Here is an 11,905-nt window from a genome sequence, read left to right on the forward strand (position 1 = left end):
GATCTTTTTCCTTTTTTTTCCTTTAGAATACAGACCTTACTAGCAGGGTATGCACAGTTTGATTGCCTTTTGAGCATCCTTTCAAACTGCTTTCCCAGAATGGGTGGATCAGTTCCCGACTCCAACACCACCACATTAACATTTCAATTTTCCCACACCACCTCAACATGGGTCATTAGGAAAGATATTGGTTGCCCCTGTTTGTTTTGCATTCTGGTGAGAGAAGCAGATTCACCTTAAAATACCAACTTCGTCAAGTGCTTTCTGTTTGAGAAGCTCATGATGCTGCCCTTGTTCTTAGGCTGGCAGTCAAGGCCGGACCCACTTTGCCAGCTTGAGGGCACCTCTCCCCCTCACCAGGCTGGCCTCCTTTGAGTCAGCCTGGGCTCCCACTCTTCCCCCACCTCGGAGATGTCCTTGTCACTCTTCTTCACCTGCTGCAACTGAAAAAGAGCCTGCGGTCTGCCCCTCGTTCCCCGAGTGACCTGGTGCAGGTGGCCGGCTCCTCAAAGAGAGGCAGCCCAGGGGCCTCTGGAGCGCTTACTCTTCCGTTGGCAGCCCTAGTCTTCTTGCTGCTGCTCAGCTCTCAGCGGCCCACAGAACCTTTGGAAGGCCCATCTTTGAGCCTGTTTCTCTCTCCCCTGCTACAAAACTTTCGAGGGGTCTCCTGTGGCGTAGAGGATGACACGGGACGTTTGGAGCCCGTCAGCCCTCCCGGAGCCCGGCTTTCCAGGCCTCCCAGGGACAAAACTCTCCCTCAGAAACCTGCCTTTGAGAATCTCCCTCTGCGCTGCAGACCCGTTTACGTGGCGCCTTCCTCGGGAAGCCTGACTTGGTCAGTTTTAGCCTGGGCCAGACTGTGAGCTCCATGAAGAGGGCGGGAATGTGGTTTTATCAGAGCTGGGCTTCCTCCCCAAGCCATGGCCTGGGCCTCCTGCAGCCCACACCGGCCCAGGAATGAGATGGTGGTGACTGAGGGGATGGAGTAATGGCTTCCTCATAGCCCGGACCTGGTTCACGTCCTCTAAGAAGCTGGCCTGGGACTGGGAAAGTGACTTTACCACTGGCTGTTTAAAATGGTACATTTCAGAGATGGTGCCCCCTTCTTTAACGAAGGGAGGCATCTCTTCCGGGGGTTCCCCAGGGAAACCGAGGGCCCAAGAACGAACGAATGGTAAGTCTCTCTGGCTGCGGGAACTCTGAAAGGTTCCCAGGGCCCCCTTTGGAGCAGAGTCGCTTGTCACCCCGAGTCCTGGCCAAAGCTAAATGTCGCAGCGATCGAGCGCCCGGCACGGAGCAGGTGCTTAATTATTGCTGACGGAGAATGGAACGGCCCCGGGAGGTTCGGGCTAGTTCGCGTCGGAGACTGCATTGTTCTAGCCAGACCCGAGCGGCCTGGGGGGAGTGACTGGGGAAAGGGGACATGGGAAGGGAGCCGAGCCCGACCCAGTAGGGAGGGCCCGGCCTCTGGGCGGCTGCTCGGCGTCTCGGGGAGTGGTGGCTCCTCCCCAAGGGGGCGGGCGGGGGCGGAGCTCCCAGCTTGGGGTCCGGATGCAGCCCCGGAGCTGGGGCAGACGCACGAGCGGAGCGGACCCACAGAAGCACTAGGTAAGCGCTCCCCGTATTCCGGGCCGGGCCTGGGTAGAGCTTCTCCGGGCTCCGGCCCTCGCCCCCTCGGTCTCTTAATGCTCTTTTGCCCGCAGGCGAAGCCGAAGCCGAAGCCGAAGCCTTCGCCATCCACGTCGCCATGAGCCAAGAAGCCGAGGTGGACATGAAGGAAGTGGAGCTCAACGAGCTGGAGCCCGAGAAGCAACCCATGAACGCGGCCGCCCCGCTGCCCGCCGCCTCGGGGGGAGAGAAGAACGGCGTGGTCAAGGTCAAGGTGGCCGACGACGAGACCGAGGCCGTGGCCGGCTCGGCCAGCGCCAAATTCACGGGGCTGTCCAAGGAGGAGCTGCTCAAGGTGGCCGGGAGCCCCGGCTGGGTGCGCACCCGCTGGGCCCTGCTGCTGCTCTTCTGGCTGGGCTGGCTGGGCATGCTGGCCGGCGCCGTGGTCATCATCGTGCAGGCGCCCCGCTGCCGCGAGCTGCCGGCCCAGCGCTGGTGGCAACAGGGCGCCCTGTACCGCATCAGCTCCCCGAAGGCCTTCCGGGGCCAGGCCGGGAACACCAGCGCTCTGGCCGGTGAGTGAGGGGAGGGGGTCGCCCACACTGCCCCGCCGTCACGCGCGCCCGCGCCCTGCCCGCTCCCCTCCCCCACGCGGGGCATTTCGGTGCTGGGGCGGACTTCCACTGCCCGGAATCCCGAGGCGGGCCTCGGTCCGAGCGCAAAGGCTTGGCTGAGTCAGCATTTCCCCCTCCCCCTCCCCACCCACGGCGAGCCGGAGGCTGCAGTAAGACTTCGGACTCCTTGCATCAGCGCATTCCGACCGGCCCGAGCCTTAAGACGGCCCCGCCCCCACTTTTCCCCGGAAGTTGCGAGAGGGGGTGGGGCGAGGGCGAAAATGAATGGGAATGATGGGGGTGGGGTGGGGTGGGAGAATTCCCCGGGGCCCTCGGGACCCCTACGGTCTAAAGCCGCCGCCTTCTCCACGCAGGGGTGAGTGAGCATCTGGATTACCTGAGCAGCCTCAAGGTGAAGGCGCTGATCCTGGGACCCATCCACAAGAACCCCCAAAATGACCTTGCCGGCACCAACCTGCTGCAGATCGACCCCACCGTCGGCTCCCAGGAAGAGTTCACCCATCTCTTGGAAGCAGCCAAGAAAAAGAGTGGGTGGTCCCGAAGCTCCCGGGGTGGGGGGTGGGAGGGAGAGAAGCAACTTCCTTCTTGGCTGAGAGGAGGGAGAGCCCTAGGGTTGAGTCCCAGCTCTTCCCTAGATAATTATATATATATTTTTCTTGCTGAGGCAATTGGGGTTAAGTGCCCAGGGCCACCACATCTAGAAGGGTTAAGTGTTTGAAGCCAGATTTGATTTCAAGTCCTCCTGACTTCAGGGCTGCTACTCTATGCACTGGGCCGCCTAGCTGCCCCTTGACTCTGTTTCCTTCTCTGTAAAACACTAGGGACCCGTGGGCCCCTGAGGATGGGGAGCCCCTTGGGGGGGGACACTGGCAAATGTGAATGGTTGGGGGTTAGAGTAAATAGGAGCCAGAGAGGAGTTCCCTCCCGGCCCATCCCCCATCCCTGACTGACCACCACTGTCCACCTCCATTTGCAGACATCCGCATCATCCTCGATCTCACCCCCAACTACCAAAGTGAGAACAGCTGGTTTCTGCCCAATCAGAGTGAAGAAGTGAACGGGAAGATGAAGGTGAGGCCTGAGGACGGCCAGGGATTGTGGGGAAAGACCCATTTCTGAGATAAGGAAGCAGAGACCCTGGTCTTCCCCTCCCTTCTCTTTCTTGAGAAGATCTTTGTCATCTGATTTGTTTGAGTGAAAGGGGTTTCTTGGGTGTTCTTTGCCTCGTTTTGAGGGGCTTTTCTCCCCAAATTTGGAGCAAATAGAAAAATAGATTCAACAAAGAGGCCCAAGAAGGGCTTTGGATTTGACCATTGCAGTTGAGAAGGGAAGGGGCGGGAAAGGAGCAGAGCTGGGCAGGATGAAACCTGTCGGGGCTAACGAGGCTGCCTGATGGACGCCACTGATTCTTGCCCAGATGCACACAGGCCTGGGCCTGTCAGCCCCAGGGTCTGGTTGGAGCTGTTGGCCTTGGGCCGCGCCCTCCCCAAATATGCAGAATGGCCTTCTGGGCTGGGAAGGGCTTCCCCATGCTGGGACTCCCTATACAGGCCCCGGGAATTTTGTGTGGTTTTAAAAATTGGTCATGAAAGTTAGAGAATCGGAAGACCCAAGTTTGGGCCCCAGATGAGAAAAATGGACCTCTTTGTCATTACATCAGGAAGGAAGGAGGCCATGTGAGTGGGAGAGAGCTGCCTCCCCCCTGAAGTAACCCACGTGGGGGCTTTGTACTGTGCACGGCTTTGCCTCCCCGGCGCCGAGAGAGCACGGGCTGGTCAGACCTCTCGAGCTCGGTTTTGCCCCTTTTCCTTTTCTACTACGAGGAGGTGCAGTGGCTCAGGGGGGAGAGTTAAAGTCTAGTTCAAAGTCTGCCTCTGGCTGTGAGACTGAGCAGCTCCTTCCATTGCTGGTGCATCAAACTCGAATGGAAACTGGGCCTGCATCGACTTTGAAAACCCTACCAGCATTATTTGTGTTGGTTATAATTTCATTTATTCCTTAAACGTTTCCCAGTTAGATTTTAATCGGGTTGGGGCCGAGGGCCTGAGTCTTGATGTCTCTAAGAATAGGAGAGGGACGTTCTGCCTTAGCAGACTGTTTTCTCTCTCTTTTCTCTCTCTTAGCTCGAGACCAAGAGATATTAGGCAATGGAGGTGATTAAAAAAAAAAAAGTCATTCCTACAAATTAGGAGAAGTAGAAATGGGCTCCGTGGGCTGGTTTCCAGTTGGGAAGAACAATGAGGCGGGGGAGGGAAGGCCATCTTGCCTTTCTCTGGTCCCAGAAGATAAGCTGTGCTCCAGGTCGCCGGGATTGGCCGGTCTGACCCCGCTGCATTTCTGACATTGTTGCCTCCTTCCTCTGCCCCACAGGAAGCCCTGAGCTTTTGGCTGAAGGCCGGGGTGAATGGTATCCAGGTCCACGATGTCCAGAACCTCACGGTAAGTTCCCTCCTTCGCTCCCTGGGGGGCAGAGGGGCTCTTTAGTGGTGCCCCCTGTTTGACCCGACCCTCTCCTTGCTGTCCCCAGGACGCTGCTTCATTCCTGCCTCTGTGGAGTAACTTCACTCATGGCGTCAGTGAGGACAGGTGAGTCCCAGAAACGTCAGGGGAGAAAGTCTGGGTTCCCTGGTGGCCCCATCTGGGCAGGGGTCCTTGTCTCTGAGAGAAGCGGGCCCCTCCCCCTAACTCGCTCTTCGTTTCTGCCTCTGCCCACCCCCGTCCGCGCAGGGTCTTCATCGCGGGAACAGAAGCCTCGGATCTCTCGGTGATCGGGAGCCTGCTGAACGATACTGACCTGCTGAGCAGCTCGTACCTGGGGGCCTTTGGGAACAGGATTTCCTCGGGGAAAGAGCTGAAGGAGCTGGTCACCGACTACCTGGACGCTGCCGGGAGCAAATGGAGCACCTGGACGGTGAGTGACGGAGGCCCCGGGCCGGACCCTGCCTCAGGGACTCCCGACTAGCACCCGTGGGCCTCCTGGCCATGGAGATGTGGAGGGAGAGCTCGCGGGGTCAGAACTTGGAGCAGATGGAGGGTAGGGTAATTCAGTACGGGGGCCGCCCCACTTACAGGCATTGGGGACCCCCCAGTGGGCTTGGTGGGGCCTGAAGGGGAGAACAAGGGAGGGCGGCAAAGGGCTCTTGCCCCCAGTTTACAGATGGAGAAACTGACTCAAGCAGGTCACACAGCCCCTCCGGGATGCTGGAGGGGGAGGTGCATGGGGGGAGGGAGGGGGCTGTCCTCTGGGTGGCTGACCTGGGAATCTCCTTGCTGCCCCACAGGCCTCTCAGGTCGGCCACTTGACCTCCTACGTGCCTGCCCAGCTCCTGGGCCTTTACCACCTCTTGCTGTTCACGCTGCCCGGAACCCCCATCTTCAATTACGGGGACGAAATTGGCTTGGCGGTGGCCTTGCTCCCAGGACAGGTAAGGACTCCAGAGGCCTCAGGGGGTCTGGGAGGGGAAGGGGAGGCTGCAGAGGCCGTAGAAGGGCAGGGAGGGGGCCGAGCACAGCTGCTCTGGCTGGCCTTGTCCCCTGTCCCCCACATCATATTTCCTCCCACTTTCAGCCTGCTGAAGCCCCCATGCTTTGGGATGAAAAGACTCTTGGGCCGTACTCATCCATATCCCCCAACATGACTGTTCAGGTAACCTTGGGGTTCATGTGGGGGCTGGGAGGAGAGTGAAGGGGGGGCTGGGCTGTGTGAGGGGTGTCCCACCGGGCTCCTCTTCCTCTCCCGCCAGGGCCAGGACACCCAGCCCGGCTCCCTCCTCTCCCTGTTCCGAGAGCTGAGCGACAAGCGCGGGAAGGAGCGGTCCTTGCTGCACGGGGACTTCCTGATCCTGCCCACCCCGAACGAGCTCTTCGCCTACGTGCGGCACTGGGACCAGAACGAGCGCTTCCTCGTCGTGCTCAACCTGGGCCCCGTGAACCAGCAGGCCCAGCTGACGGTTTCGGGCGGCAGCCAGAAGCTGGAGCTCCCCGAGAAGGCCGCCCTGGTGCTGAGCACCCAGCGGGGCCCCCAGGAGGGCACCATGGTGCCCCTGAGCCAGCTGCCCGTGCTCCCGGGGGAGGGGCTGCTGCTCAGATTCCCCTACGAGGCGTGAGCCGCGCCCTGTCTGTGTGTCTGACTGTGTGTGTGTCCGCAGGGCTGAGGTTTGGGGGTTTTTTATTGTGCAAGGTTTTGTGGGAAGAAGTTAGAAGCCTTTAGCTGTGTATTAAAGTGATAGCCATGAGCATTTTCTACAGAGCCTCCCTTTTCTTCTGGGGGTCCCTCTTCTGAACGCCAGGAGGCAAGACTGGTTCCCCCCATTTCCCATCCAGGGGCCTCGTGGTGCTCTGGGTGGGCGTTGTACCCCAAAGGACGCCCGTGTTGGGGGCACGTGGGAAGGATCCTCGTTCCTTCGAGGCTCGGCCCAGGTCCCGATTCCCTCTGGCCATCTCTGGTAGACAGCCCCGTCCCCTGACCCTGGAACCAAACCTTCCTTCCCTCCAAACCTACCTCCCTTTGCTTCCGGAGTCATCCAGAGATCCCGCACGGTTCGACTCCCGCGACCCTGTTTTGGTATCTCACCAAGCCCAGCTGCCTCTCCTCGGGCTTTCCTTATGGCACTATCCGGAAGCATTTAAGGCCCTATGGAGAAATGGGATGGAGTACAAGTACAGGGGCAATGGGGCCCTGGGCCAAAGGCAGCCCTGTGCCCCTTTGTCCAGTTTAACCCTGCCTCGGGCTGCTCAGCTGTAAAATGGGGACAACAAATCTCCTAGGATTTGAGGAGGAACTGAAAAATGCAGAAACTATGTACACGTACCAGCCCTGAAGGCAGGAGTTCCTCAGAGTCATTTCAGGGCAGGTGGAGACACCAGCGGCCTGTGGGGCTCCTGAGGAACTTCCCCGGGGAGGAGGGGATGCCCTCCAGGGGAGGAGGGGATGCCCTCCAGGGGAGGAGGGGATGCCCTCCAGGGGGTGGGAGCCGGAATGCTGTAGGAGGGAGATCACCTTCCCAGAAGGCCCAGCGGGGAACCGCCCCTCCAGCTCCCAGCTCCTAGCTCCAGGAGCCTGCCCTTTATTCCCCTCCCCTGCCCTGTGCAGACACGGGATCTTCCTGGGCTTCCGGCCCCTTCCCAAGGGACGAGGGCGCTCTCAGGAACTGTCCATTCCTTCCTTGTTAGGGATCCTCCTGCTTCGGCCCCTTCACTCGCTCCAGTTTCTGTACCGAGGATTAAGCTAATGTGTGTTATACACGTCATGTACTAATATAATAATGTTATATACAATTATAAACATTGTGCTATATGGGATCCCGTTATAAGTAGAAGAAAACGATCAATGATTAGTCTGACGCGGGCTTTGTATCTTAATGTTTGCGGGGCTGGGAAGGAAAGGATGGGAGAGGGGAGGTATTGGCGGCTGCCAAACGGAGTCCCCAGAGCCGTTGTCTCCCAGCGTGCACTAGGAGGCCCAGTGGCCTCCACTGGGGTTGCCTTGGGAAGATTCTGAAGCTCCCCCGGCAGGGTGAGGAAGCACCTCGAACTCAGCTCCCAGGCACCCAAATTCCCGCAGAGAGCTCCGCTCTGGTGCTCCGGTACCCCGGCCACATCGCCCCTGCCTCGGCCACGTTGTTCAGATTACACTTAGGGACCGGGCACCCACGAGGTGTCAGAAAAGCCTCACGGGGACGCTCTCCAGGACTTCAGCATCGTCTCTGTGACGAGGGGATGTTGCCCAGGACTGCCCAGTGGGCCCCATCACGGGCAGAGCCGGGCCGAGTTAGCTCCGAGGCAATGGGGGATGCCCAGAGTTAGAGAATCCGCTGCGGGCGTTCACGGGGACTGTGGGTGCCCCAGCCGCGGTCCCGGAGCGTCGCCGCCTTGTATCTGATCAGCCACAGTCAGACCCGCTGTCGCTGGGCTCCAAGGCAGCCGAGCCATTTTGGGAGGAGAGCCCCCGTCTAAGCTAATGGGAGCCAGGCCTGGGGCTGAGCGCTTCCCTGAGGTCTTCTCCCCTCATGCGGAAGGGAACCCCGGGAGGCGGGGCCGTCTTCATCCCATTTTTACAGGTAGGAGACATTTAAGTGACTTGTCCAAGATCACACAGCCAGGAAGTGCCCGATTTGAACAGTGGATAAAATGCTGGGTCTGCAGGCAGGAAAATTCATCCTCATGAGTTTAAATCTGGACTCCGTTAACTGAGTGTTACTTAACCCAGATCACTTAACCCTGTTTGCCTCAGTTTCCTCAGCTGTCGAATGAGCTAGAGGAGAAAATGTCAAATCTAATATCTCGGCTGAGAAAACCCAAATGAAATGCATAGACCCAACTGAACAGCAACAGCAACAAGAGGAATCCTCCTGAGTCCAGGCCCAGCATTCTACTCATCTACCACTAAAAACGCTGATGTCCCATGTCCTCCACAAGATGACTCCAAGCTCCTTTTCTTATCTCAAAATCTCCCCCCTCACGGAGCCCTCAGCTGCATGACTCTCCAGCCATCCCGGCTTCCCCCTCTCCCCTTGTTCCCCAAACTCTTCCTAAGGTTTTGCGCACATTTCCCTAGTTTTGGCAAAGAACGCCATCGTGAACTCCTCACCCCGCCTCGGCCTTGTATTTCAAACTAGGAGCTCCTACCTGTAAAAATGGGCATGACGACAGCCCCGCCTCCCAGGGTTCCCTTCCTCATGAGGGGAGAGGACCTAGGGAAGCGCTCAGCCCCAGGCCTGGCTCATTAGCTTAGACGCGAGCAAATTCCAGGCAGTGACTTTCTGTCCCCTTGCCCAGAGCACACTGAGCAAATCTTTACCCAGAGGTTCCGTCCTAATTTAGCTAAATGTGAGAGGAGAAGATCCTCGGGGTTTCTGACCAAAACAGAAAAAAAAAAAATCACTATTTACATTTTTAGATTTTTGATTTTTGACTAGAGGAAAGAGATCGTTCTTCGCCTCAGTTGTTCCCTAGCCTTCATCACTGAACGGACGCGGCCTCAAATTGAGATCTCTCAAAGACCTTAGCTTAAAAGACCAAGGTTTCCCACTGCCTCCAGTAGTCCGGATCTATATCTGGCCACTGGCTCTAGATGACTCCAGAGGAAAGAGTGAGGCTGGTGACTTTGCCCAGCCGGCCTCCATTTAAGTCCTATCACCTCCCTGCCATCATGGTCCTCTTCAGAGGACAAACCTAAATAACCCTCTTCAGACCGAAGGGAGAAAAGTGGAAAAAAGCTCAGCTATAATCTCCGGCACAGCCTGATCCCGACGTTATTTCAAGGGTTCTCAAGTTCTGTGGGCCCCTTCTCGGAACAATTGTTTTTAATACATAAAATATAAAGGAGAACAGAGGTAACCAATTATACTGAAATGCAGCTGTCCAAATATTTTTCCAAAGCAAACAAACAGCCCCTGGGTTGTGAACGTCTGCTCATTGGAGAGTTTCTTCGCTTTTATGTGACTTGTTATTCCTATTTTCTATTACTAATGATGGGGTTTAAGCCTTGAAGTGGGTGGCTTGAGATGGGGAGCAGAAAACTGGCCCGTGGAGGAGATTTTCCTGATTCTGCTCCGAGGGGTTGATGAAAGAGGTCGTTTTCATATTGGGTGGTTCTAAAAAATCCCTGCTCACTTTCACCGAGTGGGTGACCCAGGAAGGGGACCTCACGGGAGCAGGAAGTGGGGAGAATGGGTCCGGTTGTCCGGGCGATTATCTCCCAAAGGACCGGCTAATTCCCCTCATAGGTAGAAATGAAGTACTCGGGCTGGTTGCTTCCAGTTCAAAATTGGGGAACCCAAAGCCTTCCTTTCTTTCAAAAGCCATCTGAAGGCATCTCCTCCTTCCTCAGACTCCCCCCAACGTCTTTATCTGAGTATCTTTGCCCCTTTCACATTCTGGGTCACATGTTGATTGGGTTCTTATGCTGTAGCAAGGATCCGGGACACCCAGAACATTAGAATTAGAGAGAACCAAAGTGATGTAATAGGACTCTGTGTTCCCTTGATCTTTGAGGGGATAGGCTTAGGTTAGAAAAAGCCCGGATCTCAACCCCTCCTGGCCTCTGGGAAAATTCCTAACATGATCCCCACCCTCCTACCAGGTTCCCATGGGAAACTCCCACTTCCAATTGATCTGGGAATCAGATTGACCTGGGAAACAATTACCATCCTTTATGGATTTGGAAATCATTCCCTCCAATCGCTCCCTATCCCCAAGCAAAAGAAAGCTAAATAAAATCAAAATTCTGTGCCCCAATCTTGGCCATCTTCCTCATCAGGAAGGAGCCTACGGACAGAAAGTGAAAATAAACTCATTTTTGTCAAACCTCGCTGGAGACTGGGATTGCGAATTCTCACTCCTATCTATCTATATATATCCTATAGATTTAGGGACTTGCCTCCCACCCTGCGATGTTAAGGGACTTGTCCATGGTCATATAGTTAGAATGTATCCAAGGTGAGACTCAAATCCAGACCTTCTAGACTCCCGTGCTGGGCTGCTGCTCTGCTGAACGGCCATCCTCTGTTTACTATCCAGACCATGACGGACGACCGTCCATCTTGCCCTTGGACCGAGAGGGAAGAGGGGGAAGAGCTCCCACTGGGGAGGCGACCCTTGAATGTTTGAGCTCCCCCGCCCAAAGACGCATCCTTTTAATGCCGGAGTTCTCTGTACAGAGACACATGCTGTGAATCTCCGGACATCTCAGTCTCTGAGGAATCTATTTCGGTGACTCAAAGGGCATGGAGAGGTGCATGACTGGGTGCAGAGGCTCTCCAAGGATGAATGTTATTCAAGAAATCCTATCGGGGATACCATTAGGGAACCACGTGATCAGAAAACGGAGGCTGCCCTTAGGCAATCACTAAGGGACATTTATTAAGCACCTACTATTTACCGGACACTGTGCTAGCTACTGGGGATGCAAAGAAAAATGAAGCAGCTCCTGGCTTCCTTATGTTTTAACCGGGGAGGCAGTTTTTATACTTGTGATCACACGGTGCCCCAAAAGTCATAGAGGTGTTTAAAGCTTTGACTTATGGGACCTCCCGTGTACACTAGAAAACTTTGTCTGGAACGTGCGGGCGCTGGAGCGAGACTAAGAAAGACCTCGTTTAGGAAGCATCATGGGAGCTGAGCTTTGATTCTGAGAAGCAGAGGCAGGAGGGAGAGCGTGTCGGGCCAGTTGGACGGCCCAGGGAGGAAGGCCCCGAAGCTGGTTTGGTTGGACTACAGGGCGTGGCGGTGAACGGTGGCAAATACGTCTGGAAAGGTAGGTTGCAAAAGACTCTCAATTCTGGTTTCTATTTAGTGCCAGCCGGGAGAGGGGGCTCCTGGAGTCTGTGCAGTGGGCCGGGAGGGAGAGAGGAAAACACCACTGAGGAAACTCGTGTTGGCTGCCGAGTGGAGAACAGATTAGAGGGAATGGATGGAGACAGGGAGGCCGTAGAGGAGGTGGGGGCGATAATCCTGGAGAAAGGTGGAAAGGACCTGGCTAGGAGCGGGGAGGGTTGTTCTGGTGGAGAGAAGGTCGTCATGCAAGAATCGAAAAGGTTTGCCAACTGACTGGGTACATGAAGGGAGGAGAGTACGGTGCCAGGGATGGCAATGAGGTCGTGAACCGGGAAGGGAGTGTCGGTGGGGGGCAAGGGAGGGGAACGGGAGGGATGGGAAGCATG

General features: G+C 56.5%; 1 protein-coding gene across 2 annotated transcripts; it reads left to right on the top strand.

The window, feature by feature from the left end:
* The first annotated feature begins 1,509 nt into the window (after positions 1-1,509).
* Positions 1,510-6,478, top strand: SLC3A2 (solute carrier family 3 member 2). Of its 2 annotated transcripts, none has more exons than XM_051967067.1 (10): positions 1,510-1,608; positions 1,704-2,183; positions 2,597-2,770; positions 3,220-3,314; positions 4,614-4,682; positions 4,771-4,829; positions 4,971-5,154; positions 5,525-5,668; positions 5,812-5,889; positions 5,987-6,478. In XM_051967067.1, exons 2-10 carry the CDS (start codon positions 1,748-1,750, stop codon positions 6,347-6,349), a joined length of 1,602 nt encoding a protein of 533 aa, XP_051823027.1. In that variant the 5' UTR covers positions 1,510-1,608; positions 1,704-1,747; the 3' UTR covers positions 6,350-6,478. The 2 variants fall into 2 exon arrangements, with proteins under 2 accessions (XP_051823027.1, XP_051823028.1); XM_051967068.1 differs by having other exon boundaries at positions 1,526-1,608; positions 1,710-2,183.
* The last annotated feature ends 5,427 nt before the right edge of the window (positions 6,479-11,905 follow it).

The sequence above is a fragment of the Antechinus flavipes genome, chromosome 6 (assembly GCF_016432865.1).
Source record: "Antechinus flavipes isolate AdamAnt ecotype Samford, QLD, Australia chromosome 6, AdamAnt_v2, whole genome shotgun sequence".
Taxonomy (NCBI): Eukaryota; Metazoa; Chordata; class Mammalia; order Dasyuromorphia; family Dasyuridae; genus Antechinus; species Antechinus flavipes.

Excerpts from the sequence above, each read along its gene's own strand:
- SLC3A2 (XM_051967067.1), top strand. The coding sequence starts at position 1,748 with ATGAGCCAAGAAGCCGAGGTGGACATGAAGGAAGTGGAGCTCAACGAG. Across the intron at positions 2,771-3,219 it reads GGAAGCAGCCAAGAAAAAGA|ACATCCGCATCATCCTCGAT; the intron begins GTGGGTGGTCCC and ends CTCCATTTGCAG. Across the intron at positions 3,315-4,613 it reads AAGTGAACGGGAAGATGAAG|GAAGCCCTGAGCTTTTGGCT; the intron begins GTGAGGCCTGAG and ends TCTGCCCCACAG.